Below are 26,660 nucleotides of genomic sequence, written 5' to 3' on the forward strand. Positions count from 1 at the left end.
CTCAGAGCCTCCTAAGGAAAAAGGTCCAGGTCTTAGTGATCTTTTTATCTACCCTGGTGCCTGGCAAGCAACAAACAAATGTCATCAGCAGAAAGCCAGTCTCAGCTGAGATCATGAGAGCCCAGGAAGCAGTTATATCAGGGGTGTCAACCTGGGTCACAGCAGGCCCAGGCCCCCGGCAGCTGAGCTACCCTATATGGGAAAGGAAGAACTAAAGCCAAACTTCAACTGCCCTTCCAGAGCCTGAGCTCATTACCGAGAACCTCTGTCTGTCCCTTCTCCTGCAAAGAGAAGGACACAGGTGCCAGAGGAGCATGGGGTGGGGACAAGAAGGTCAGACATAGGCCTATGGCGGTTTGATCTGTTCCATACCTAGGATGCGGACTGGGGTCTGCTCAGCATTCACCTTCCGGGGCTACCTGGAGCAATCCTGTGGGGAGCTGTGGGCTGTCCCCGTAGACTTCTGAGATGTCTGTCTTTATATCTGCAGGAAGATGTCGGAGCCCCAATCTTTTCCCTGGGAGAGGCTTCCCTAGATGGTGGGAGCCTTGGCCTGGGCCACTGTGGGTGTGACGAAGTTGAAGGTCCTGGTTCTGTGATGGCATAGGGGCACACAGAGTAACTTTCTGCCTTTCAGGGAGCACAGCGCAGTTCCACAGCAGGACACCTGAGCAGCCAGAAGCTAGAAAGATGCAAGCCCGCCTCCAAGTGGTCACATGTCATAACTGCAGCCCACAACCCAGACCCTCCAGGCAGAGGTGCCCGGGCAACATTGACTATGGGAGGCCAGGCAGCCACCATCATCTGGCTCTGAAGATTCCATGTGCTCAGGTGAAAGAGAAGTGCCGGTTCTACATGAGCAAAGGAGCATCAAAGTGTCACACACCCATGCATTCAAACTTCCACCTTTTCTCATGGTTTTAGAAATAAGGATGCATAGGCCGGGTGTGGTGGCTCACGCCTGTAATCCCAGCACTGTGCGGGGCCGAGGCAGGCGGACTACCTGAGGTCAGGAGTTCGAGACCAGCCTGGCCAACATGGTGAAACCTCATCTCTACTAAAAATACAAAAAATAGCCGGGCATGGTGGCACTCGCCTATGATCCTAGCTACTTGGGAGTCTGAGGCAGGAGAAATGCTTGATTCGGTGGAGGTTGCAGTCAGCCAAGATCACACCATTGCACTCCAGCCTAGGTGACAAGGGTGAAACTCCGTCTCAAAAAAAAAAAAAAAAGAAAAAAGAAAAAAGGATGCATGTTCAGTGAGTTCTAATAACCTACTCCATTTAGTTTATAAGCACTAGTCTTGGGCCAAAAGTCATGTCCACCTGATGCTGGGATTCCACCTCAATCAAATGAGGCAATTGGACTGTACTGCAGCTAACTGCTACTTACACATCAGAGTTACCCAACATATTTATCTATCCCCTTGACCCAGGCTGACTGCATCAGCATCCCTGGGTGTGGGCTGGGAATGTGTCTTTTCAGCACACTTCCCCAGCAGGATAAAAGTGCATCTGTAAACTGAGAGCAGGAAACCAGGGGGCAAGACTGTCAACTCATGAAGTCAGGGACATGTTTAATTCATTTGTGAATCCCCTAGTACTGGCACACAGAAAGCGTCCCATATTATTTGCAAAATGAATGAACGAATAAATGAGCAAGTAGGTGGATGGATGATGCTGAGGTCTCCTCCAGCTTTGACAGCCTACGACCGTGTGACTCCTGCATGTGCATGAACACACAGACACAGACACTACACACACGCACAGACACACACACACACTTGAAGCGAAGAGGGATGAAGCCTGCCACACTGCAGGTGGTCCTAGCTGCCTGACCTCCCTTCTTCACACACTGACACACCTCCGTCTTTGTTGACCTGTATTTATTGTGCACCCATTGGGTGCATGGCCTAGCCCCAGGACCTGGCCGGAGACCCAAACATGGCCTCCAAGGGCCAGCCTTCCTTTGTGGAGGTCCAGGCCCCAGAGCTGATTACAACAAGCATGGGAAGGGAGGAGGGTGGCCCAGCAGGAAGGCTAGGGAGGCAGTGCGTCAGCCGGCAGGCAGCAGTGGGTAGCAGAGGCCCCCTCTTGGCGGGCAGCCTACTTGCACACTTGGCTGAACAGAGACAATGGTGGCTGCTCCCTCCGGCCCAGCCTCCTTCCTACAGGCAGAGCCCCAAGTCCATGAGTCTCCGGAACCTCCCTCAGAGAACAAGTCCAGCTGGGAGGCAGCCAGAGGGCAGGACGAGGGGATTTCCCAGGGGAGAGCAGCAGAGACCCTCTGAGCTGCCAGAGATGGGGAAGGGGTCCAGGCACCCCACAGGAAGGAAGCTTTAAGGCATGTGTAGGAAGGAGCACAGAAGAGTCTCCCAAGCCTGGCCTGGGCCTCACCTGGTCTCCAGCCTCCATCCCATCCCTCACAACTCTCCTGAGCCGTGGCTCCTGCCAGGCAGACCCCTAAGGGAAACTGTCGCCACCTTTTACTGCTCTATCCTCTCCAGTGGTCTGAACCTAGAGAACCTCCTTCCCTGCTCTGTTGGAACAAAGGCTCCTTGTTCCCAGGGTTCCAGGGTTCGCTGCAAAGCTCTGGAGGCCCCACCCCTCCCAGCCCTCACTCACACCATCAGCCCTGCTCTGTTGATGGGCAGTTGGGTATGTGAGACTGTTTCATCTGCTTCAGGGGAAAGGACGACTGTAGGGGGAAAGGAGACAAAGGCACGGGGCCCCACAGCCATGCGGAGCCCTTGAAGCCCCCCAAGGTCCCTGCCCAGAAGGCTGTCCCTTCAGTGGGCAGGACCTTAGCGACCCTGCTCCCTGGGTCACAGGAGGCTGGTTGGGAATCTCTCAAGAGTCCCTGATTCACTCTCCTGGGGCCTCCCCAGGAAGATCAACTAATTCCCAGAGCAAGACCATTCTCAGGACTGTGGCTCCCCTGGCTGGGTTGCCCAGGGGCCTCTGCTTCCCCAAGTTCTCCCCCAGAAGCCAAGGCCACACCACGTATGCACTGGTTCTTAAACAAGTGCTGAGTTCCCAGCAGGTCTAGGAAATGAGGCCAGTCTGGATTCTGGGGCCTGCAGGGTGACATGGGATGAGCTCCGGGAGGAAAGTCAAGTCCTCAACCTCCCTCTTCCCTTGGGCGTGGCCAGGGACTGGGGCTCCGGAGGGACTGCCATGGGGGTGGGGGGCAGCACAGCAGTATTAGGAAAGCTTCAGTGAGCATGAGAATGAGGGCCACAGGGAAATGAGGTTTGTCCTTCAGCGGGGAAAGGAGGTGCCTCATCCGTCATGGTGGACTCATTGAAATCAGTCTCCTCCAGGGAGGTCCATCTCAAGTGTACCCTGGAGCAGGGGCCGGTGTCTCTGAGGTGGTGCTGGCTTCACAGCTGATTGCGGTTCCGCTTGGGGATGATCTTCCGGTAGGTTCTGCGCTCTGAGATGTTGCGCTTCACCTTGGCTGTGGTGGGAGCCTCATCCTGGTGCAGGGACGGGCTTGAGTGGGACTTCTTCAGGCTGAGCTTGGGCTCCTGAGTGCCTCCAGCTTCCCTCCCCAGCTGCTCCTCCCACAGGTCCAGAGCATTGGAGGGGCAGTGCAGGCGGGCCACCAGCAGCTGCACGTAGGTCTCGTAGCGGGTTTTCTGCAACACACAGTCCCCACCACCTTAGCACCATCCTGGCTCCAGGCCGGGAGGAGGCCGGAATCGTGAGGGACAGCTCACAGGTACTTGAAGCTAAGGTGATACAGACCTCTGCAGAAAGAGGGCTGGACCAACAGTGAGTGTCAGTATCATGCTTGGGCAAGCAGACTGCAGAGCACACCTCTGGATAGTATTATAATGACACATATCAGCCCAGCCCTGTTCTAATAATAACCAACCCCTTGGAGTGCTGTAACTAACATCTCTATGCCACGTTCCATCTTTGAGGCACTAAAAGATGTGTCACCCACTATGCCTGAGAGCTTTGCAGCCCTACACACAAACAGCTCACATCTGTACAGCCCTAATTGGGTCTGAATAGCATTTTAACAATTGGCATCTGTGGAGCATGATGCTAACCACCCTCATCTGCTTAACACTGTACTACTAAGGCCCCTGCAGCTAGCATCCTTGGGATATGGTTTCCAGTTTACAAAGTGCTTCCTCACCCTCCATCCCATTGGATCCTCATGCCAGCCCTGGGAGGGGCACAAATCATTGTGGAAGGGAGGGCTGGTGGCTTGCTAAATGTCCTAGCTGGTCAGTGGGAGGAAGAGGTTGGGTCCTCACAGCCACACCCTGAAGCCTCTGAAAAGTGGGGAGTTCACAGCCATGGATACAACCACCAAGCTAAGGGATAGGCTGGGGCCTTGAAAGAGGCAGAAGGCTGCATGAGGGTGCCGTGGGGACAGGCAGGAGGCAATGTTGATTCCCACTTCCTGGTCTCTGCCTCTGGGTGGCCTCTGATTCCCTCTATTTTCACATTGCATTAACCTACGCTTCCTCCCCAGTGGGCCCTCACCCTAAGCAGGCACTCAGGACCCCTGAAGCAGGCACCCAGTGTTAGAATCCCGAATGAAGTGATGGGACACCAAAACAGAATTGGGGAGTGTGGGTGGATGGGTGAGGGTTGGGGGAGACTAGGGGATAAAACATTTCAACATGGGCTGTAGAGCCAACAAAAGTCATTGCTGGCCAGGGGCAGTGGATCACACCTGTAATCCCAGCACTTTGGGAGACTGAGGCAGGCAGACCACTCAAGGCCGGGAGTTCAAGTCCAGCTTTGCCAACATGGTGAAACCCTGTCTCTATTTAAAATACAAAAATTGGCCAGGGGGGGTGGCTCACACCTGTAATCCCAGCTACCTGAGAGGCTGAGGCAGGAGAATCGCTTGAACCTGGGAGGTGGAGGTTACAGGGAGCTGAGATTGAGCCACTGCACTCCAGCTTGGGCGACAGAGTGAGACTTTATCTCAAAACAAAACAAAACAAAACATAGACAAAAATCCATGGTCATTTCTTAGTCAAGACCATAAATGGGGCATTTGAAGCAGCATGTAAATTTACCAGGTTTGGACAAGTAGTTTAATTTCTCTGTGCCTCAGTTTCCTCATCTGTAAAATGAGAATAACAGTACCTACCCAGAGTTGTTAGATAATTGAATGAGATAATCCATGCAAGGAAGACAAGCTCCAGAAATACTACCTATTAATATTTGGCAGGTATTAGATGGAACAATTCAGCTGAAATACAGTTCATTCCTTCAACTTGGGAAAAGTCAAATATACTCTTAGGAGAAAGAAAACTATAAAATAACGTCTGCTATGAGTGTTTCCAGACAAGCAGCTGCTATGTGCCCCCAGGACAAGAGGTGAAAGGCCTAAGTGCATGGGGACACACACTCTTTGCGCACGTCCGTGCATGCGGGTGTCCCTGTGGGAGTCCCTGCCCCTTTGCACAGATCACACACGGGCCCCGCCTTCATGCAAGCGCCTCTCCCCGCCTCGGCGCGGTCAGGGCAGTGACGGCTGCAGGGACCGAGGCAGCCACGAGAGGGCGGAGAGGGTCCTGCGCAGCGGCGGGGAGGTGGGCTCGGACCCTCACCTCGTACTCCAGGTACTCCTTCCGCAGGCGGTACTCCTCCAGCTCGCGGCTGCGGCCCCGCCGCTCCGGTAAGTTCCTCTGAAGATCCAGCAGGTCGTCCGAGGCAGCGTCCAGGCAGTTCTCATGGGATCGATGCTGCTCCTCCTGCGAGCGGCAGGCCGTGAGGGACGCTGTCCCGGGCGTCCCCTCCGCCGCTTTCCGGGCCCGGGTGTGCTGCCCTCCTGGTCACCTCAGTTCCCAGGCCGGGTGCGCAGCCGGCCTCCAGCCTCCCCGAGCTAGTCCTGGGGCTCCAGGTGCACATTCCCAATTCAACTGTCCCCACCCCTTCCCGGAGGCCATACCAGGGAGCTCTGGGCGGGGCCCACCGGCAAGATGGGCCGCACGAATCTGCGCTGGGAGCCCACGGCGGCGGGGAAGGGCGGCGCGGAGTGTGTGGCCGCAGCCAAGTTGATGCGCGCGATCCAGGAGCTCATCTCCTTGGCAGTGCTGGGGCAAAGAAGGTCGTTGGTCCCCAGGGACACACAGTTGGTCCTGTCGCCCTCCGCCCGCACCCTCCTGTGGTTGGTTGCACAGCTGGCCAGCTGCTCAGGACTCAGCCTCCCATAGTTAGAGCCCTGCCACTAGCAGGGCACTCGACCTCTGACCATGGCATTTCTTATCAATAAAGAGGAAAATCTGGAGGCCGGGTGCTGTGGCTACGCCTTGGCAGGCGGATCACCTGAGGTCAGGAGTTCGAGACCAGCCTGGCCAACATGGTGAAACCCCGTCTCTGCTAAAAATACACAAATTAACCAGGCGCGGTGGCAAGCGCCTGTAATCCCAGCTACTCGGGAGGCTGAGGCATGGGAATCGCTTGAACCCAGGAGGCAGAGGTTGCAGTGAGCCGAGATCGAGTCACTGCACTCCAGCCTGGGCGAGAGAGCGAGACTCTGTCTCAAAAATAAAAAATAAAGAGGACAGTCTGAGAAGGCGACAGATTTTATAACAAATGCCAAACTTGGTCAATCGTTAGCAGCTTCCCAGAATCCTGTGTTCTGAACTGGGAGGCTTGATCCCACCGACAAGGAAACGGCATATTGTACTGGCAAAGTTGGCCAAGGATGGTGAGGAAGCAGGCAATGCCTGGGCGTCATCCCTGGTCCTCAGCTCCTCTTCCTGCTGCCACATTCTAAGAATTTCTGATCAGTATGGCCATTCCCACCAGGGGCCCCGGGGTCCACAGGCCTCAGGTGTCAGCAGGGTCAGTGGAGAGAGAACTAGGGCAAGGCAAGGCCTTGCCACAGTCTCCCACGCCAGGGACTTACGGTGCCTGGAAGAGGTAGAGGCGCCAGTCGGCCGTGCGCAGCTGGAAGACATGCGGCTTCTTGGTGTAATGGGTGGCAGGGGTGGCCAGCGAGTGGTGCACCCCGATGGGCTCGTCCACCATCTGCCCCACCAAGCTCTCCCCCTCCAGGCAGTGGTCTTCTCCCTGCTACCAGTCACAGGGGCTCAGACAAGAGGTTATCATCAGCTGCCCACCCTCCAGACAGTTCTGGGCCTCTCTCAGTCTCCCATTCCGACAGGGCTGTTGACTCCTTTCCTACCTTCAGGAAGTAGAGAACCATCCCTCGCAGTAAGGTGTGGAACATCTTCCAGCCACGCTTGCCCCATGGCGCTGTTCCAGGAACAGAACACAAATGTAGGTGGGGGCACCAGCATCCAGACACACTCAGACACACACAAGTGTGCATATGCCCCCGGCCCCTCATACCACCTCCAGTCTCTCACCAGGATGCACACAAATGCAGAACATGCCAACACAAGAAAACATATACAATCATAAACAAACATATAGAGTGTGTCCACACACAGGCAATCCCTCCTGTAAACGAAACCATAGAACCACTCACACCCAAATATGGATATTCATACAGATCATCCTCTCTCCAACTCCGAACACACACCCACTACCCCAAGTAGTGGCAAACACCCAGACACAAACACAACTCCACCCAGACAGCTTTCTAGTCCCTGCAGGATGATCTTGACCTTGCATACCCATCCAGAGGGGCTCAAGGGCTCAGGGCCCAGCTTTGGGGTGTCCTTCCCTGTGTACCCCACTCTGAGCACCACCTGCCCTCTTTTCCGCCTACCTCTCCACCCTGGTCTTGTGTGGTGAGCCCTAGGGCCCCGGCGGCTTCACAGCAAATGCTAATTCGCATCCTGGTCGCCCCACCCTGTTCAATCTGTGCTTGCACATGAGTCTGCTGAGATCACCGCTCTGGTCATGTTGGTACCCTAATCAAAAGCCTTCAGCTGCCTGCGGAATGAGGCCCAAACGCAGGCCCTGGCAATTCTGCCACAAGTGTACCTCCCTTGCACCCACCCCATGTTCTGAGCAAACTTGGCTTGCTGTTTTCTCTGTGTGGGATGCCCTCTGCCCAGCTTCCAAATTCCAGACCCTCTTCCTCTCGAAAGTTCAGTGCAGATACCATCACTTACCAGAAGCCTTACCTCTCCCTGTCCCACATCCCGCTTCCAAAGCAAAACCAAAAACCTTTTTCCCCTCACTTGATTCAGCCCCTAGACACTCAGCTCTTGCTACATTTTTGTCCCAGACACACTTGTCTAATCTCTCTCTTACCACAGGGACTCTGGGGTCCAGGAATAACTAGGCCTGTTTTGTCTGGGTTCTCCTACCTACCCTCTAGCGCCTCACACAGCTTCCAGCCCGTGGTCACTGTTCAGTACACATTGAGGAAGGAACATGGGCTGGCTGCCTGTCCTCAACACGGGCCATCTCTCTGCACACCTGTGCATGCATCCGCACAGGTACCTGAGCAGGGCCGCTCCCAGCACACCACCCTGTTTGTGGGCAGCAGACACTCACTCTTCTTGCCATCTGCATCTTGATGCATCTTCCGAGCCAGGATGCCCTGCTTGTAGGTGGGCACCGTGGGATCCTGAGCCAGCTGAAGGAGGGGGTTGCTCATCTTGCCAGCTGGCAGGGACGGCCGGGCCTTCTCAGGTTTGGCTGCGTCTTCTTCATCCCTGCACAACAGAGAATCGGGCTCGAAGTGCTGACTATGCAAAGACCACTAGGAGATATCCATTGCCTCCCAGAGCCTCAGCAACCTCTCTTTTCCTGGGGAGCCACACCCCAGGAACCCCCCAAAAGGACTCCTCCTTCAGAGCAGACCCATCAATTCCTGAAAACTCTGCCATACCCCACGTTCCACTACGACTGGCCTTCCAGCATTACTTGGGCTCCTCTATGCTCTCTCCCGAGCCCTGCCTCTGGCTTTGTCCCACTCAGAGGGGAGCCCTATCTGAGTTTCTCTAAATCTCGGGTGGGTGACAGGGGGAGGGCAGCCCAAAGACAGGGGAGAGGAGTGAGGAGGACAGGGGAAAGGGGGTCTCACTCACACGGCCCACTCGAGCTTCTCGCTGCGGATAGACCAGTAGAGGGCCTGGAACAGAAGCACACAGGTGGGCAGGGAAAACTCAGGACTGTGGAGCCTAAGGCCTCTTTGTCTGGCAGAGGTAGGATAGGGGCATGTGTACAGCCTGCCTCCTCCACCCACAACCTAGCTGCCCTTCCTCCTTGAGTAGGCAAGCATCCATCCATCTATCCATCCATCCATCCATTCATCCATCCATCCATCCATCCATCCATCCATCCATCCATCCATCTGTGCAGCAAAGTATTTCTGGAGCATTTCCCAGTGACAAGCACTATGCTGGGTGCTAGAGACATAAAGATGACCTGCTGGGGGTGGTGGCTCACGCCTGTAATCCCTGCACTTTGGGAGGCTGAGGCAGGTGGATCACCTGAAGTCAGAAGTTCGAGACCCGCCTGGCCAACATGATGAAACCCCATCTCTACTAAAAATACAAAAAGTTAGCTGGGAGTGGTGGCGCGCACCTGTAATCCCAGCCACTCAGGAGGCCTCAGCCTCAGCAAGAGAATTGCTTGAACCTGGGAGGCGGAGGTTGCAGTGAGCCAAGATCACACCACTGCACTCCAGCCTGGGCGACAGGACGAGATTCCATCTCAAAAAAAAAAAAAAAAAAAAAAAGATGATGACCAAGGCAGACAAGTCCCTGTCCTGCCCATGCTGAGTGAGGCCTTAACTAGTTCTCATGGAGGAGAAATGAATTGCCTTCCTGGCATCCTGCTGGGAGGGATCTGATGGAGAAGAAACCGGCTGACCAATCCCCACAATAAACGTGCAGTAAATGAATGAATGATGCGCTAAAAGTTTGACGTATTAACGTAGATGTTATCTCACTTGCTTTTATAGCCCTTGCAGTGCCTAGCAAGATGTCTGGCACATAGTAGGTGTTCAGTAAATGTTCATGAAGTACAGCTATGTACCATATAACAGCATCATGATGGTTCGGTCAAGGATGAACTGCATACATGATAGTAGTCCTGTAAGATTATGATGGAGCTGTCCTATACAGGTGTATCATTTTTAATCTTTTCTATCATATTTTTATTGTACATTTTCTATGTTTAGATACACAAGTACAGCACTGTGTTAGAATTGCCTGCAGTGTTAAGTACAGGAGCATGCCATACAGGTTTGTAGCAGGAGCAATAGGCTATCCCATATAGCCCTGGTGTGCAGTGGGCTGTACATCTAGGTTTGTGTAAGTTCACTCTGTAATGTTCACACAATAGTGAAATTGCCCAACGATGCATTTCTCAGAACATACCTTCATCAGTAAGTGATGCGTGACTGTGATGAAACAGCAAATGATTTTAATTGCTTATGACACACATGCTGTGTGCCAAGCACCGTGCTGAGCACTTGACAGATTTTATTTCATCTTGATAATGGCATTGTAAAGTGGTTAATACCCTCAGGAGGAACTTGAGTTGGCCAAGAGGGAGCAAATTGCCCAAGACTAGAATTCAAACCCAGGAACACCAGGCTCCCAAGTCTGAGCTCCAAACTTTCACCGTGTGTAGCTTTGCCCTTCTCAGACTTTGAAGGGATAAGAATTGAAAACTTAAGAAAATATTTTAGGGGTCCCAGTCTCAGAGAGTCTGATTCAGTAAGTCCAGCACAGGCAGCCAGCAGATTTGCATGGCTAACAAATTCCAAGATGCTTCTGATGCTGCCAGCCAGGGACCACACTTTTACTAGCCTGCAATAAATAAGCCCTGTTCTCTCAAGGATATTTTGGCAAAGCCAGTCTCAAGCTCAGCATCTCCCTTGGAACAAAGAACCAAGGCTGCAGGTCCTAAGTAGGGATCCCGGCTCCTGAGCCCGTAAGAAGATCCCATGGCACATACCTTCAGCAGCTCCTTGGGGAAGTTCCCGCCATCCCTCAGCCCGTTCAGGTTGGTTATGAATTCCTGGCAGCTCATGCTCTTCCCAATGTTCTGTATCCATGGAGACGTGGGATGACTTGAGCACACACTCCATCCCAATAGAATAACCCCCCAGCCAGCCACCATGGAACCCTTTCCAGCTCCCCAGACCCACATCCCTCAGGGGTGTTCCCCGCCCGGTCTCAGGCCTCTGGTCTTCTCCTCCCCGAACCCCTTGCCACAGCCCCGGCCTCAGTTCCCACAGGGACTCTCTCCACCGTCTTACCTGTCCGTGCAGGTCCGTGTTAAGGAGCATGATTGCACATGTCAAGGTGTGTACAGAATCTGCCCCAGAGATAGGTGAGTGGAAAGAAAGCTCACTGGAACCAGGGTTCCTGTTTCCTTTGCCCACACTGGGTGGGGTAACCTCAGAACCCCTGGAATGCTTCCCTTCTCCACAGCCCCCAACACACTCCCCCCAGTTCACTGTCACCTACTAAACTCCCAAGCAGACAAGGGCACCCCCAAGTGTCCCTGCTCTGCTGTCAGGGTCAGCCCCTCCCTACCTACTGAGGGGAAGACCCCCAGATTGCAGTGGTGGAAGCGTCTGGAGAACTGGTAGAGGATTCGCTCCCGTTCCTGAGTCTCCCCACTGAGCACCAAGGCCTGGAGGAAGCTCCTGAAAAGAAGGGCCAGGGTCAAGGAGAGAGCCCAGGAGCTTAGGGCCAATCAGATCCCGGCGTCAGGCTGGTGCCACTGCCCCATGCCATCCTCCACAGCCTCCCCAGAGAGGACCCAAAGACATTACCGGAGGGCTCGGTCCAGGCTCTGGCCTCCAAACTGGAAGAAGGACAAGTACTCCTCAGCCACAGCCCTGCTAAAGTCATTGCTGCAGAGGGAAAAGGGGCACGGAGTCTGCGCCAGGGGCCTGGGCTGGGGCCGCAGGTGCACTGGGGCCCTCAGGACCCGCACACATTATGGGGCCTGATGCGGTGGGGGTGAGCAAGGGAAGGGCGCAGGCACACTGGGCCTTGGGTCCTGACAGGACAAGGGGGCAGCCAGGGTCTGGTATGCCCTGCTACCCTATTCAGTGTACACTGGGCGACACCGGGAGAGACCTATGGACTCTGGTTGGCAAGGCAGCGAGGCCCAAGGACCAAGGGTGTGGAGAAGAGGTGACACAGTGTGACCATGACTGAGAGGAAGCAGCAGACACAGTGAAGGTACGGGGGGAAAGTTAGGAGGGGAGATGGGGAGGGAACAGGGATGGGAAGGGGAGGGTGGCCAGTGGAGGGAGCCCTTCAGCAGCTCTTCCCTGGCTGCCTCAGCCTCCAGCCTTCCCCAGGCTCAAAGCCCCTTACTTCTTCTGCAGGTAGGCAGCCACTTCAGACTTCCGGAAGCCCTCCAGGCGATAGAGGCGTGAGGCCAAGTTCCAGGCTACCTTGTTGTTCCTGATGCCATTAGCTAGCTTGTCTCCAGCTGGTGGTCTCTGGCCTTCCTCTGGGGACCGTGCTTGGGGCATAGGGCTTCCAGGAAGCCTAGAAGAGTTCATCGGTGTCCTCAGACTCTCACTTGAGATAGACATGCAGGAGCTCTGGGTCAAGTGTTCTTGCAGGACACTTGTGGCAAGAGTTCCCCGAGCTCAGTGCCTTGAATGGTGGGGCCCGGAGGAGCTGGACCCAGGCCCTCACTCAGGGAAGAGACAGAGTTGCAGCCAGACTGACTTAGCCTGGCCTGGGACCAGGAGAACCCCAAGAGGAAGGTATTCCTGCAAGGTCTCCAGGTCCGGGGCCCTGTGCTTCCTCAGGTAAAGCACAGCCATGTTCCGACCTTATCTCACCTCAGGCGGCAGGTGTGTCCCTGTGAGGACCCCAGCATTGTTTTCTCCAATGCAAGGCAAGTGGGATTGTCTCCCTCACCTGTCCCGCGGTCCTCCTATACCTCCTTGTCCCTTCCTCACCTCCCAACTCTGGCTCTAGCCTCCACTCCTAGATCTGGAGCCAAGAAAGCTGAAAGGATGGGCTGAGAACGGGAAGCTAGGTGGGCTCTAGTAATGGCAGCAGCTGGGGTAGTTCAGGAGGTGGTCCTCAGCCTCTCCCTTCCCCCACCTAGCAGCCTGGATGACTAGGAGACTCGGTGGTGACCTATGATCCAGTGTGAACAGACCCAGGTGACCCCCAGCAGACTCAGAACCTCCGAGACCGGCACTAAGACTCTCAGATGTCACTCAGTCCAATTTTTACCTGACTCTTCTGCTTCCCCCACAACGTAACAATCAGGTGTGGGGTATTCTAGTTATGTAAACATTCACTATCCAGTGATACAGTTAAGAAGTTGAACCAGTAAGCAGAATACATCATAATATGAAAACATTCCATGGGGCTGGGCACAGTACTCATGCCTGTAATCTTACAACTTCGGGAGGTCAAGGTAGGTGGATCACTTGAGGCCAGGAGTTCGAAGCCAGCCTGGCCATCATGTCAAAACCCCGTCTCTACTAAAACTACAAAAATTAGGCACGGTGGTGCATGCCTGTAGTCCCAGCTACTCGGGAGGCTGAGGCAGGAGAATCGCTTGAACCCAGGAGACAGAAATTCCAGTGAGCCGGTATTGCACCACTGCACTCCAGCCTGGGCGACAGAGCAAGATGCCGTCTCAAAGGAAAAAAAAGAAAAAGAAAACAATCCCTGATAAACAGACGTATAACATTAGAATTCACTTAAGCACCCTCGCTACCTAACACGGCTGGGTCAGGGTTAATGGGAGGGTTAACCCCACTCCCATTACGGGGTCCTTGGGTGATGGTGACAGAATGTCAATCACTGCCAGAAACCAAAGAATCATCATTTATATGCATCTGGAAACTAGGCTGCCCTGTGGAGAGGTTCATAGGCTTGGTAGCCAGAGAAGTTCCAGCCTCTGAAAAGGGAGGGTTCTTGATGCCAAAAATTAAAGTTCACCCAACCCAAAATAGAAGTAAGTAAATCTAACTAAAATGAGAACATACTTTCATAACAAATAATGAAAAGGTTTAATTGGAGCTTTATCTTGGTAAATGATACTAGACATTGTACAAATAAGTTTATTTAAATCTTATATTAAACACAATGCCTAAAATTTAATTTTCCCAGCACAAGTTTTCTGGCTAGATAAGATATCTTGTATTCATGCTTGATTTTCACAGGAAGATCATAAAGCCCGTTAAAAACAGTAACAGGCTGGGTGCAGTGGTTCATCCCTATAATCCCAGCACTTTGGAAGGCTGAGGTGGGAGCATTGCTTGAGCTCAAGAGTTGGAGACCAACCTTGTGGTCTACCTGGGCAGCAGGGCGAGGCCACATCTCCACCAAAAATAAAAATAAGTAAAAATTAGCTGGGTGTAGGGGTACACGCCTGTGGTCCCACTTACTTGGGAGGCTGAAATGGAAAGATCACTTGAGCCTGGGAGGCTGAGGATTCAGTGATTCATGATTGTACCTCACACTCCAGGCTGGGCAACAGAGTGAGATCCTGTCTCAAAAAATAATAATGATAAAAACAGCTATTTTGAAATACAATTCACATACCATCCAATTCACCCATTTAAAGTGTACAATTTACAGCCAACTGACCTTCAACAAAGTAAACAAAAACATAAAGTGGGGAAAGGACACACTTTTCAAAAAATGGTGTTGGGATAATTGGCTAGTCACAAGAAGGACACACTTTTTCAACAAATGGTGTTGGGTAATTAACTAGCCACAAGAAGGAGAATGACACTGGATCCTCATCTCTCACCTTATACAAAAATCAACTCAAGATGTATTAATGACTTACATCTAAGACCTGGAACTACAAAAATTCTAGAAGATAACGTTGGAAAAACCCTTCTAGACATTGGCTTAGGTAAGGTTTTCATGATCAAGAACCAAAAGCAAATGCAATAAAAACAAAGATAAATTGCCAGGACCTAATTAAACTGAAGAGTTTTTGCACGATAAAAGGAACAGTCAGTAGAGTAAACAGAAAACCCACAGAGTGGGAAAAAATCTTCACAATCTATATATCTGACAAAGGACTAATATCCAGAATCTACAATGAACTCAAACAAATCAACAAGAAAAAAACAAACAGTCCCATCAAGAAATGGGCTAGGGACATGAATAGACAATTCTCAAAAAGATATACAAATGGCCAATAAATATATGAAAAAATGCTCAGCATCACTAATGATCAGGGAAATGCAAATCAAAACCACAATGCAATACCACCTTACTCCTGCTAGAATGTCCATAATCAAAAAATCAAAAAATAGACGTTGGCATGGATGAGGTCAATAGGAAACACTTCTACACTGATGGTGGGAATATAAACTCATACAACCACTATGGAAAACAGTGTGGAGATTCCTTCAAGAACCAAAAATAGAATTACCATTTGATCCAGCAATCCCACTACTGGGTATCTACCCAGAGGAAAATAAGTCATTATAAGAAAAAGATACTTGCACACACATGTTTATAGCAGCACAATTCACAATAGCAAAATCGTGCAACCAACCAAAATGCCCATCAATCAACGAGTAGATAAAGAAACTGTGGTGTGTGTGTGTGTGTGTGTGTGTGTGTATACACACCCACAATTACATATCTACAATTATATATAATTGAATCATATATGATTGAATATACATATATAGATTGAATATATACATATATATATTATTGAATGCTACTCAGTCATAAAAAGGAATGAATGAATGGCATTCACAGAAACCTGAATGAGATTGGAGACTATTATTCTAAGTGAAGTAACTCAGGAATGGAAACCCAAACATCATGTGTTCTCACTTATAAGTGGGAGCTAACCTATGAGGATGCAAAAGCATAAGAATGACACAATGGACTTTGGGGACTGGGGGAAACAGCCGGAAGCGGGTGAGGGATAAAAGACTACAAATAGGGTGCAGTGTACACTGCTCTGGTGATGGGTGCATCCAAACCTCACAAATCACCATTAAAGAACTTACTCATGTAACCAAACACTAACTGTTCCCCAATAACCTAGGGAAATAAAAGTTATAAAAAAGAAAGAAAAGAAAATTCAAGTTAAAAAAATAAAATAAAATAATAAAGTGGGGTCGGGCACGGCAGCTCGAGCCTGTAATCCCAGCGCTTTCAGAGGCTGAGGCAAGTGGATTTGAGAGTTCAAGACCAGTCTGATCAAGAGTTCAAGACCAGCCTGGCCAACATGGTGAAACCCCCTCTCTACTAAAAGTACAAAAATTAGCCAGGCATGGTAGCACACGCCTGTAATCCTAGCTACTCAGGAGGCTGAGGCAGGAGAGTCGCTTGAACAGAGGTTCAGTGCAGAGGTTGCAGCGAGCCAAGATTGCACCATTGAACTTCAGCCTGGGCAGCAAGAGCAAAATTCTGTCCCAGAAATAAATAAATAAATAAATAAAGTGTATAATTTTATGATAATTTATATTTGCATACTTTTTTTTCAAAGTGCTCCCTCATCTATGTATTATTTTAGTAAGAATGCTAATTGACTAGGTCATTTTTAAAAGCATATTTTAGGGCTTTGTCAGTTGATTATCCAAGTAGTTCTCTTTAGATGTGACAATTGGTTCTTCATTTTTATTTCCGCCTCTTCCGTTGTTCACTGGACAGTCTGTTTTGGCTCCTCACTTGTCAGTGGCTTTCCCTGTGATTTGTGAGGTCTTTCAGCATCACTTTCATAGACCTCATGAAATCACATGTTTTTTGACAAGATTTGTAATTACACTTTTCTGTTAGCTTCTGTGGTGCTTCTCCTGCATTGTGGAGTGTTTATGAGCCTCAAGAGGCAGTGAGGAGTCACCAGCGAAGCCCCTGACCCATCTGTGTTAGGTGCAGAGGGTGCTTAAGTGAAGCCTAATGTTATGCGTCTGTTTATCAGGGAATATTTTCATATTATGATAATTCCTGCTTACCAGTTCAGCTTCCTCACTGTGTCACTTGGATAATGAATGTTTACATAACTAGAATACCCCACACCTGATTGTGACGTTGTGGGGGAAGCGGAAGAGTCAGGTAAAGATTGGACTGAGTGACATCTGAGAGTCTTAGTGCCGGTCTCGGAGGTTCTGAGTCTGCTGGGGGTCACCTGGGTCTGTTCACACTGGATCATAGGTCACCACCCAGTCTCCTAGTCATCCAGGCTGCTAGGTGGGGGAAGGGAGAGGCTGAGGACCACCTCCTGAACTACCCCAGCTGCTGCCATTACTAGAGCCCACCTAGCTTCCTGTTCTCAGCCGATCCTTTCAGCTTTCTTGGCTCCAGATCTAGGAGTGGAGGCTAGAGCCAGAGCTGGGAGGTGGGGAAGAGACAAGGAGGTATAGGAGGACCGCAGGACAGGTGAGGGAGACAATCCCAAGTGCCTTGCATTGGAGAAAACAACGCTGGGGTCCTCACAGGGACACACCTGCCGCCTGAGGTGAGAGAAACTCGGAACATGGCTGTGCTTTACCTGAGGAAGCACAGGGCCCCGGACCTGGAGACCTTGCAGGAATACCTTCCTCTTGGGGTTCTCCTGGTCCCAGGCCAGGCTAATTCAGTCTGGCTATGGCTCTATCTCTTCCCTGAGGCACTGGGTCCAGCTCCTTGAGGCCCCACCATTGAAGGCCCTGAGCTCAGGGCACCCTTGCAACAACTAACCTGCATGGACTGCACCATTATGTCCATGACATGAACCACTGCTGGCTCCTGCTAGTCCCATTAATATGACTCACATTCAGCCAATTAGAGAACAAAACCCCTTTTTCAGTGTAGAGATCCCAGGGGTTGACAGTCTTGAGGCAGCATTCTGGGACAAGTAGACATCTAGGATGGTTTCCCAGTTGGCCTATTCCTACCTCTGGTCACAGTTCTGGGGTCACACAATCCTATGTTGGGCCCCAGGATCCGTTCCCTTGGTCCCCATCAAACCTCCACTTGATGAGATCTGAGCCAGTGCCCCAGGCCTAGGTTCTTTGGTGAATGCCTCCCAGATACCTCCTCAAATTCACAGCTGTCCGTAATCCCCACATCACAAGCTCTGACCTTGTACTTCCCTGGCCTGCCAGCATGACTCCCATTTTTCTGGGCAGGCACACGCCCTTGCTCAGGTTCCCTGGACACTTCCTCCCCTTCCTCCTCTCCTGGTCTCCAACTGTGGATGCTTCTTTGAAAGCCCTGCCCCAGCACACTCAGATCTCGCCTCCACGTGTGTAACTATCTGCTGTTTTGTTTCTGATGCTTCTGAACCTTACGGTCTTTCTCAAAGCTCTTTCCTGGTGCCCACTCATATAATCCTTGCTTAATAAATGTGAGTATGCTTAATTCCAATGTGCGTTTCTCACGCTCTGTCCAGACTAGGATATTCCTAAATGTATCCATCATTAGGAGCATGACAGCCAGTTAGTCTGAGACTTACTGTTCTGCCGAAGTCAGGTGAATGTCAGGCTGGATGTCTCCAGTCTCTGCAGGCCTGGCTATTCCTTCACTCTTTACGTCCTCGCCTGGGTTTGGGGCCTCCCCTGCCTCCTTTTTCTTCAAGGACCTTGGCTCTTCCCCATCCGTCTCCAAGAGTGAAGAATGTGAAGCGTCTAGTGTCCACTTGGGCAAAATGCCTGAGCTGTGGTGTTGAAGCTGTGGGCTGCCCTCCTGAGACGATGCAGGGCTGGGCCTGGGACCAGGGCCTCTGCTCTCAGATTCTGGGCTGCTAGGCTCTGGAGAAGAAGCTGGGCTCCTCCAGGGGCTGGGGGCCAAGGTGGGAGCAGATTCCTGGAGGTGCCCAGCCTCTGTCTCATCTGAGGAAGAATGTGAAGTGAGGCGGGCACAGGGCAGGAGGCAGGAGAACAGCCTGGTCACCACCTCCAGAGGCTCCCTCCCTGGGGCTCCTCCCCCGGAGCCTGGCAGCATGCCCTGTCCCTCCCTCAGGCAGTGACCTCTCCCACTTGCAGAGGCAGCAGACAGCTGGGCTCCCAGGACTCCAGCCTCCAGGCAACTAAGGGCTCAGGACCTTTGCTAAACCACTAAGACCCAGAGGTAAGAAATGCTGGGCCTTTTGTACATTTCCTTCATTTACTTTCTAAAGAGGCAGGATTTAACCCCAAGTCTGTCTGGCTTAAACACAATACAATGGGACCCATTAATGGCAACCATGGATCCAAGAATGATCTTTGTCCCCACTGCAAATTCCAAAGCCTCCCAGGACCCAATTTCCCAAACCCCCTTATTAGGGCTCACCTCTGTCCTGGGAGTTAAGAGTCACCTGGGGCCAAAAAGGACCTCCTCCCTGCCAGCCCTCAGGGCTGGGAGAGGCCTGTTGAGAGAGGCAGAGGCATTCCCATGAGCCCTGGAGGCACAGAGAGGTGGATGGGGGAGAGGCCAGGTAGGGAGATGATGGGGAAAAGAGGGGAGGGGAAGGATGCCATGAGTAGGCAGAAGCCCCACCGTAATCCTCCCACCCAGGCTGGAGCCTCAGTTCAGAAGGCGAGTCCTGGATGTGAGAAGCCCCACATGCTAGGATTGTCGGTGCTAGGCCCTGGTACTGAATGGGCTCATATTCCTCCTCCAAAGATGGAGAAAGTGAGGCCCAAAAAGGGGAAGTGACTTGCCCAAGATTGCACAGGATGCGCAGCAGGGCCAAGATCAGATCCGATACATCCTGATTCCCAGGTCAATGCTTCGTCCACACACGGTGCTGCAGATGGAGCAGGACCAAGCCTATCTCCCTGAGAAGTCTAGAGAGAGACAGAGGAGAGAAGGAGAGAAGAGGTGACTAGAGGAAAATTGCTCCCAGGGCCTTCCTCAAATCCCATGAGGCCTCCCTTCACAGTCTGCCCAGATGGCCCTGCCTCAGGTGGTACCAACCCAAGGAGGGGCTGTGTTTTAGGGAGGGTGATAGCCCCAGGAACTGGGCTGGGTGGGCTCTGCCTTCCCAGACAGAAGCCAATCTCCAACTTATAGCGCTCCCAGGCTTCCCTCTGAGAAGTTAGTGCCCAGAGCAAGAAAGTCCATGGCGGGCGCAGTGGCTCATGACTGTAATCCCAGCACTCTGGGAGGCCCAGGCGGGTGGATCACCTGAGGTCAGGAGTTCGAGACCAGCCTGGTCAACATGGTGAAACCCTATCTCTACTAAAAATACAAAAATTAGCTGAGTGTGGTGGCACACACCTGTAATCCTAGCTACTTGGGAGCCTGAGGCAGGAGAATCGCTTGAACCTGGGAGGTGGAGGGTGAGCCGAGATGGCACCATTGCACTCCAGCCTGAGCAACATAGCAAGACTCCGTCTCAAAAAAATAAAGAAAAAAGAAAGTCCTGAGAAAATGGACCTCCACAGGCACAGCTCTAACTGCCCTACACTGCGGGCCTTGGCCCATGTGGAGGGGACTCCTATCAGTACCCAGGAGCTCCTCTGATCTTGGGGCTCCAGTGACAGAGTTGCCCTGGGTAATAGAGTTGCCCAGGCTAACAGAGTTGCTCTGGGTAATAGCTCTTCATTGTTCTCAGGGAATTGAGAGATTAGAAAATTACAGCCACACTCTACCATATTGAGTCTCCTTATCTCTTAAAGAGAGGCTTCCCTGGGAAAACTGTGCTCCCTGTTGTCTCACAGAGCATGTCCCCATCCTTAGTTGATATTAAGAATCTCTGCCATTGTCATATGGGCCTGATCTATTGACACTGGACGTGGGAAGAATGACAGACAGTGAGCTAAAAGTAACAACATGCTGAAATCTGTCAAGAAGAGAGAGGACAGACTTTTGAAATAGGCATCTCTCTGCTAGGGGCAGAGGTCACCCTTGCAGGCTGAGTGCTGCCCTGTTAACAGTTGGGAATGTCTTGGAGGTGGGAGGGGAAGAATCAGAATGGCCTGGAACATGCTGCAATTGGAGGAGCTGTTTGTTCTCCAAACGTATCTAAGCATAGCCCCTTGGAGCTGGTGAGATGGAGACATTTGTGGACTTAATTATCAGCTGACATCAGCTGACATCATGGCATTGATAAAATGTCCTATCATTCTGACGAAAACACTAGTCCTCATCCTGGCTAACACGGTGAAACCCCGTCTCTACTAAAATACAAAAAAAATTAGCCAGGCGAGGTGGCGGGCGCCTGTAGTCCCAGCTACTCGGGAGGCTGAGGCAGGAGAAGGGCGTGAACCCAGGAGGCGGAGCTTGCAGTGAGCTGAGATCCGGCCACTGCACTCCAGCCTGGGCAACAGAGCCAGACTCCGTCTCAAAAAAAAAAAAAAAAGAAAACACTGGTCCTGATTTTCTGCTCTATTACCCTGCTATATACTGATGCAGGTTATCCCAAAATCTCTTCGCATCAGAAAAGAATGTCCTGGGCCTGGTGACCCCCAAAGAAGACCCTCCCTTCTGTGTTCCCAGCACAGCCCCGGTTGGTTCCCAAGACTGGGCTTACCTCACTCTCCCCCTGACCAGGAGGTGCTGCAGGAGCCCCCTCAGCGGCAGCCACTGAGGCCCAGCAGATGGAGTGTGGTTTATAGACGGGCACAGGGAATGGAGGGGTACGATGCCCACTGGTAGCAGCACTGTCCCCCACATCCGGCTCACTTTCCAGTTCCCACAGCACCGTGTCTTCTGAGAGCTGAGTCTCCAGAGTGGCTGGGCTCTCAGCTCCAGTCCTCACACTTGCATGGGAGTCTGAAGCCCCCCAGGAAAAGCACTCTCCAGAAGCACTGTTCTCTGAGAAAGGACTCCCCAGGAAGAGCGGGTTGCTGAAGAACATGCTCTCCTCCTCGGCTACCCACTGTGGGGAAGAGTCTGGGGTTCCCTCTCTCAGACATGCCTGGCCCTCCCCCTCAGGCTCGCTGCTGTCTTCCCCTGAGTCTTCATCCTCAGGTGGGCTGGAGTGCAGGCCCGTGACCCCAGGGAGGTCCACAGGGGGTGTGGGGAGACAGCATTTCAGCCCAGCCTTGAGCCCTTCCGTCTTCTCCAGCTCCTCCTCCAGGTCTAGGACACACATCTGGGCCTGCAGGATGCCTGCCCAGAACACTACCTGCGTGGACGTGCTCCGGTTCTGCTGTGGGCTCCCCAGTAGATGGCTGTTCGCAGGTGACCCTGGTGATGCTGTGCTCTGCCTGTGCTCCCCCTGGGCAGAGCAGCTCCCCAGGTGTGTGAGCTCCACACCAGAGCCCCAGGGAGGAGCATCTTGTCTGGTAGATTCAGGAGAGTCAGTGGCCCAGGTTTGCTCCTCGCAAGGCTCCGGCCGGTCCTGATGGACCCAGCTCCCCAGGTGTGTGAGCTCCACACTGGAGCCCCAGGGAGGAGCATTTTGTCTGGTAGGTTCAGGAGCATCAGTGGCCCAGGTTTGCCCCTCGCAAGGCTCCGGTGGATCCTCATGGCTGCACGTTTCCCTTGGGCGCTCTCCTGGGTGGGGCTCCAGGCTGTCTCCCAAGTACGGGTTGAGAATTTCCACGGGCTGGGGTTGACCAGAGAGTCTGTGGTCACCCATCATCCATAGAGCAAAAGCTGTGCAGGAGTCCCCCGGAGTATCTGTTTTCACAGTCTCACTGTGTGGACTAGGGGGAGCGCCGGCCGCTGGGGTAACTGGGAATCCATGTCTACCCTGAAAATGCCCAAAGCAAGTGCAGGTTAGGGAAGGGCTCTCAGCCTCTGGAGGCACATATGTAGTGTGTTAGATGTGTTTGGAGTGTCTTCCCCATCTATGCCCTCTGCTAAGGGACACTGCCCGCCACAGCCCTGCTGGGAGGAAGGAGTGTACCACGTATTCTATCTGACCCCACAATCTCTAAACTTGCACCAGGGCAGCACCTGCCCCAAAGACACCCATCTGTTGGCTGAAGGTAGCCCATGTGGCTTAGCTGAAAAGAACAAACTGGCCAAATCAGATCCTTCTCTTGGGCATTTAGATTGGAGAGCATGGAGACCGAGGTGGTTGGCAGCAGGAACAGAAGGCAGAAATGCTTTTAGGTATCAAGGAAGCAGCTGCAACCCACATGCTTTGGTTTACACGCTGTAAACCAAAGCTGTAAACCAAAGCATGTGGGAGCCAAACAGACACAGACTGGAGGTAGAGAATGCAGCAGACTCACGGAAGAAGCAGGCACCCACGAAAGGAAGGCCACAGCCTGCCTTACTTCCACTTTCCAAGGCTCCTATCCTTGGGGCCTACCCTGTTCACGAGGCTGGTTCCCAGGCTGCTTCTTGGTCCTTGTAAGCTATTGACAGCTTGGAATTTGGCCCAGGTGGACGCAGCAAGGGGCTCTCTGCTCAACTCAGCCCAAGCCCTCATGAAGGGACGATGCTTCGGTCCTGCTGCCCACCACCCAGCAGACCACCTGCTGCATGGAGAACAGATCCCTGCCTTCTAGGGAGGAAGAGGCTGGGATGCGGCGGACGTGTCAGCCTGGAGTTGCCTCACATCTGCCCAGAGCTGCTGTCTGCACGGGCTGCACTAACTCTCTGGGTGGGCCCTTATCAGATGAGCCCAGGAACCTCGGAGTGTGTTTTCTAGAAACATGCATTTCATCTCCATTCCCTGCGTGCAGCCCACCGCTTGCATGGCTCTCAGAGCAACCCTGCTTCCTCAGAATAGCTGGCTTGTTTTGATCCAAAGCACACTGTAAGCTTGTAACTTGTTTGTCTCGTCGTGCTGGCTCTCCACACAGTGGAAGTGCAGGGTCAAGTACACAGGTCCATATGGTACATCATAAGAACCCTGGCTCAGCTGTCTTTTTTTTTTTTTTTTTTTTTTTTTTTTTGAGACAGAGTCTCGCTTTGTCACCCAGGCTGGAGTATAGCAGCACAATCTCGGCACACTGCAACCTCTGCCTCCTGGGTTCAAGCGATTCTCCTGCCTCAGCCTCCCGAGTAGCTAGAATTACAGGCGTCCACCACCATGCCCTGCTAATTTTTTTTTTTTTTTGTATTTCTAGTAGAGATGGGGTTTCACCATGTTAGCCAGGCTGGTCTCGAACTCCTGACCTCAAGTGATCTGCCCACTTTGGCCTCCCAAAGTGGTAGGATTACAGGTGTGAGCCACTGCACCCAGCAGCTGTCTTTTCTTATTTTCCCTTTGTCTCACTTTCTTCACTCACAGATTTCTATCTTGAAGCCTTGTGTGTGTGCTTGTGAGCTGTATTGGAATATTTTGGGGGAACAAGACTATTAGCAAACACATTCATGCTCCCAATTTAGAACCATGTGTTACTTCCAGATCCCCAAGAACAACAGCCCCTTCCACACACAGTTAACCAAGGCTGTCCTCACCCAGCACTCCCCCAACCTCGCACCTGAAAGATGAGCAGTCCCCTGCGTGTCCCTGTTTAACAGATGAGGAAGCCTTAGCCTGAGTCTGGCTTAATGACCCACAGTTGGTGACAGGGGCCGGACTCCGTCCCCAGACCATCCACCTGCCGGTCTGCAGCTCTCTTTGCCCTGTCCCTGCTCCAGTATGAACAGAGTGAACCCAGGTGTCCTCGTCCAGGGCTCCAGACCTCACACCGAGGTCCTGCCACAGGCAGGCTGTAGGACAGGAGCTTGACTGGCATGCAGGGCCCCAACCAGCGCACATAACAAATCCCATGGGGGTCGGCCCCTCCCAGCCCAGCACTAGAGAACATGAGCTGAATCAATAGCCACATGGACCGCAGCTCAAACCCTCGTCCTGCCACCTACAGTTGAGTGGATGAGCCTGGAAAGTTCCTTAGCATCTGGGAGCCCCACTGCAGAGGGGAGCTAGGGTTAATGGAGGTGATTCGCCCGGCCTTCAGCCCAGGCTTGGCCCACCGTTAGACACTCAGTAAACGGTAACCCTCAGCGCTCTCTCACAAGGTCAAGGGGTCCAGCTGTTATTCCAGGTCACCTAGAAAACATCGCTTTGCCCCATGCCTTCTTTCTGGAGGGCACCTGAGAGAAGGAAGGAGGACCAGTATGCATTTCAGTGTCTTATTCACCTTGAAAGTATCCTTTTTCTTAGAGTGTCTCCAAAAGGAATCTCTTTCTGGGTTTTTACCCCTCCCTCTGACCCAACCCCTGCATTCCTGTTTTAGAATAACAAGAATCTAGACTTGCTGGATGAAGGCCTCAGGATTCTGATGTTTCAGCCCACCCGGAGTGGCCCCTGACCGGCCTTCAGGGCCCTTCCACCCGTTAGTTATGGCAGCCTCCCCAACAGGCTGACTTCCCAAGAGGAGGGACCCTTTCTTATGTTTAATCTTGTACATGATGCTCTGAATCAAATGGACTGGATTTGATCTTGTCACAGGTGTTTGAACCAGAGCGGCTCCATCCTGAATAGGGGCTGGGTAAAATAAGGCTGAGACCTACTGGGCTGCATTCCCAGTAGGCTAGGCATTCTAAGTCACAGGATGAGATAAGAGGTCGACTCAAGATACGGGTGTCCTTGATTCAGCAGCCCAAGCTCCTGCTCTGCCTATGGAGTAACCATTCTTTCATTCCTTTACTTTCCTAATAAACTTGCCCTCATTTTATGGATTCACCTTGAATTCTTTCTTGCACAAGATCCAAGAACCCTCCCTTGGGGTCTGGATTGGGACCCCTTTCCACTAACAGTCTTGCCTTTCATTCTCCTATGGATCCAGCCTTCACTCATCATTCTAGGTTCTGCCTCTCCACCTCACATCACCACCTCCAGGTAACAGGCAGAGGATTTGCATGGTTTACTCCTTAAGTCGATACCACTATCTGCTCCCCAGGCAGCTGCCCTTGTCTACCCTCAGTGCTCTCTGGGCAAGAGGCCTGAGACAGTTCTATTTCCAAGGCAGAAGGGATGAGGAACCTCTGGATGTATTGTCTGTACTAGAGAAAACACTCTGGACCCCAAATCTCCCTCCTCAGACCTGCCTGGTGGAGAGCAACCGAGTGTGAGCATGGAGGTGACTCACCCCACCACATCCCACCACAGCCTCAAGAAACCAGCCCATGGGGTACAAGAAATGACTAGGAAGACATGTCGATTTAGAGATAGAGGGAAAAGCTGGGGAGAAGCACCTGGTTTACAGGTACCAGAACATGGGACATCCCTAGCTCTACCCAACTGCCTCCCTTCCCATACCCCAAAACCAGCCTCCAGGTCTCTGCAAAGGCCTGGTCTTTGGGCCCAAATAGCTCTCCTGCCATGCGCCACTCCTGATCCCTTCTCCTGTTCTCATTTACCCAACCCCACACATTGTACCTGAATCAGTGCCAGCCTCATGGCCCTGTGGGCATCAGAGCATTTTGCCCAGATAAAACCAACTCACTTTCTCTCATCATTAGTCAACTCACTTGGCAAGAAACGTTCCCATGCCAATATGGGAATGGGAGTGGGAATGCGGGACTGGGCCTGCTGGAAAGGGCATCCTGAATTTTTCATAAGATGAAAAATTGTCTCTCTTTGCACATATGCACTTGCAAATAGATATGTATATGTACATAAAGCAGCCCTCTAGGTACACGTTAATGCTGATGCTAGATGTAAATGAGGATTGGACTTGCCTTCCCAGAAAAAACCCAGTGTTCCTTGCTGGGTTTTTTCAAAGGAAAACAATAAATACCAGAGGCTGCAGCAGCTTTCCGAGCAAAGAGAAGAGAGCAGATCTCTGGGACCTGCAGCACCTGAGGAGCCTGGGAGGGGTGGGAGGTGAGGAACTGGTCAGTGGAGGGGAGCCCAAGGCAATGGAGACAAGAAGGGTGGAGACAGATCAGGTATTCGATGGGGACAAGGCATGTAGTTTGACTGGCTATGACTTTTTTTTTTTTTTTTAGATGGTA

The 26,660-nt window shown here is 52.2% G+C and overlaps 1 protein-coding gene across 3 annotated transcripts in view; it reads right to left on the reverse strand.

Annotated features, from left to right (window-relative positions):
• Window positions 1-1,869: 1,869 nt before the first annotated feature.
• Window positions 1,870-26,660, reverse strand: part of PSD4 (pleckstrin and Sec7 domain containing 4) — a 29,206-nt gene continuing 4,415 nt past the window's right edge. The window contains exons 2-17 of one of the 3 annotated variants that reach the window (XM_011968000.1): window positions 21,325-22,491; window positions 19,511-19,627; window positions 19,140-19,215; window positions 18,325-18,619; window positions 12,249-12,458; window positions 11,696-11,776; window positions 11,454-11,566; window positions 11,174-11,232; window positions 10,870-10,959; window positions 8,991-9,034; window positions 8,455-8,615; window positions 7,169-7,239; window positions 6,890-7,053; window positions 5,927-6,071; window positions 5,586-5,729; window positions 1,870-3,641 (exon numbers count right to left, since the gene is read on the reverse strand). In XM_011968000.1, the coding sequence (XP_011823390.1) occupies window positions 3,384-3,641; window positions 5,586-5,729; window positions 5,927-6,071; window positions 6,890-7,053; window positions 7,169-7,239; window positions 8,455-8,615; window positions 8,991-9,034; window positions 10,870-10,959; window positions 11,174-11,232; window positions 11,454-11,566; window positions 11,696-11,776; window positions 12,249-12,458; window positions 18,325-18,619; window positions 19,140-19,215; window positions 19,511-19,627; window positions 21,325-22,380 (3,084 nt within the window). In that variant the 5' untranslated portion in view covers window positions 22,381-22,491 and the 3' untranslated portion in view covers window positions 1,870-3,383. Of the gene's footprint in view, window positions 3,642-5,585; window positions 5,730-5,926; window positions 6,072-6,889; window positions 7,057-7,168; window positions 7,240-8,454; window positions 8,616-8,990; window positions 9,035-10,869; window positions 10,960-11,173; window positions 11,233-11,453; window positions 11,567-11,695; window positions 11,777-12,248; window positions 12,459-18,324; window positions 18,918-19,139; window positions 19,216-19,510; window positions 19,628-21,324; window positions 22,492-26,660 lie in introns of those variants that run through there. The other 2 variants (XM_011967999.1, XM_011968001.1) reach the window with 2 other exon arrangements.

This window comes from Mandrillus leucophaeus, unplaced genomic scaffold (assembly GCF_000951045.1).
Source record: "Mandrillus leucophaeus isolate KB7577 unplaced genomic scaffold, Mleu.le_1.0 Scaffold822, whole genome shotgun sequence".
Classification (NCBI taxonomy): domain Eukaryota; kingdom Metazoa; phylum Chordata; class Mammalia; order Primates; family Cercopithecidae; genus Mandrillus; species Mandrillus leucophaeus.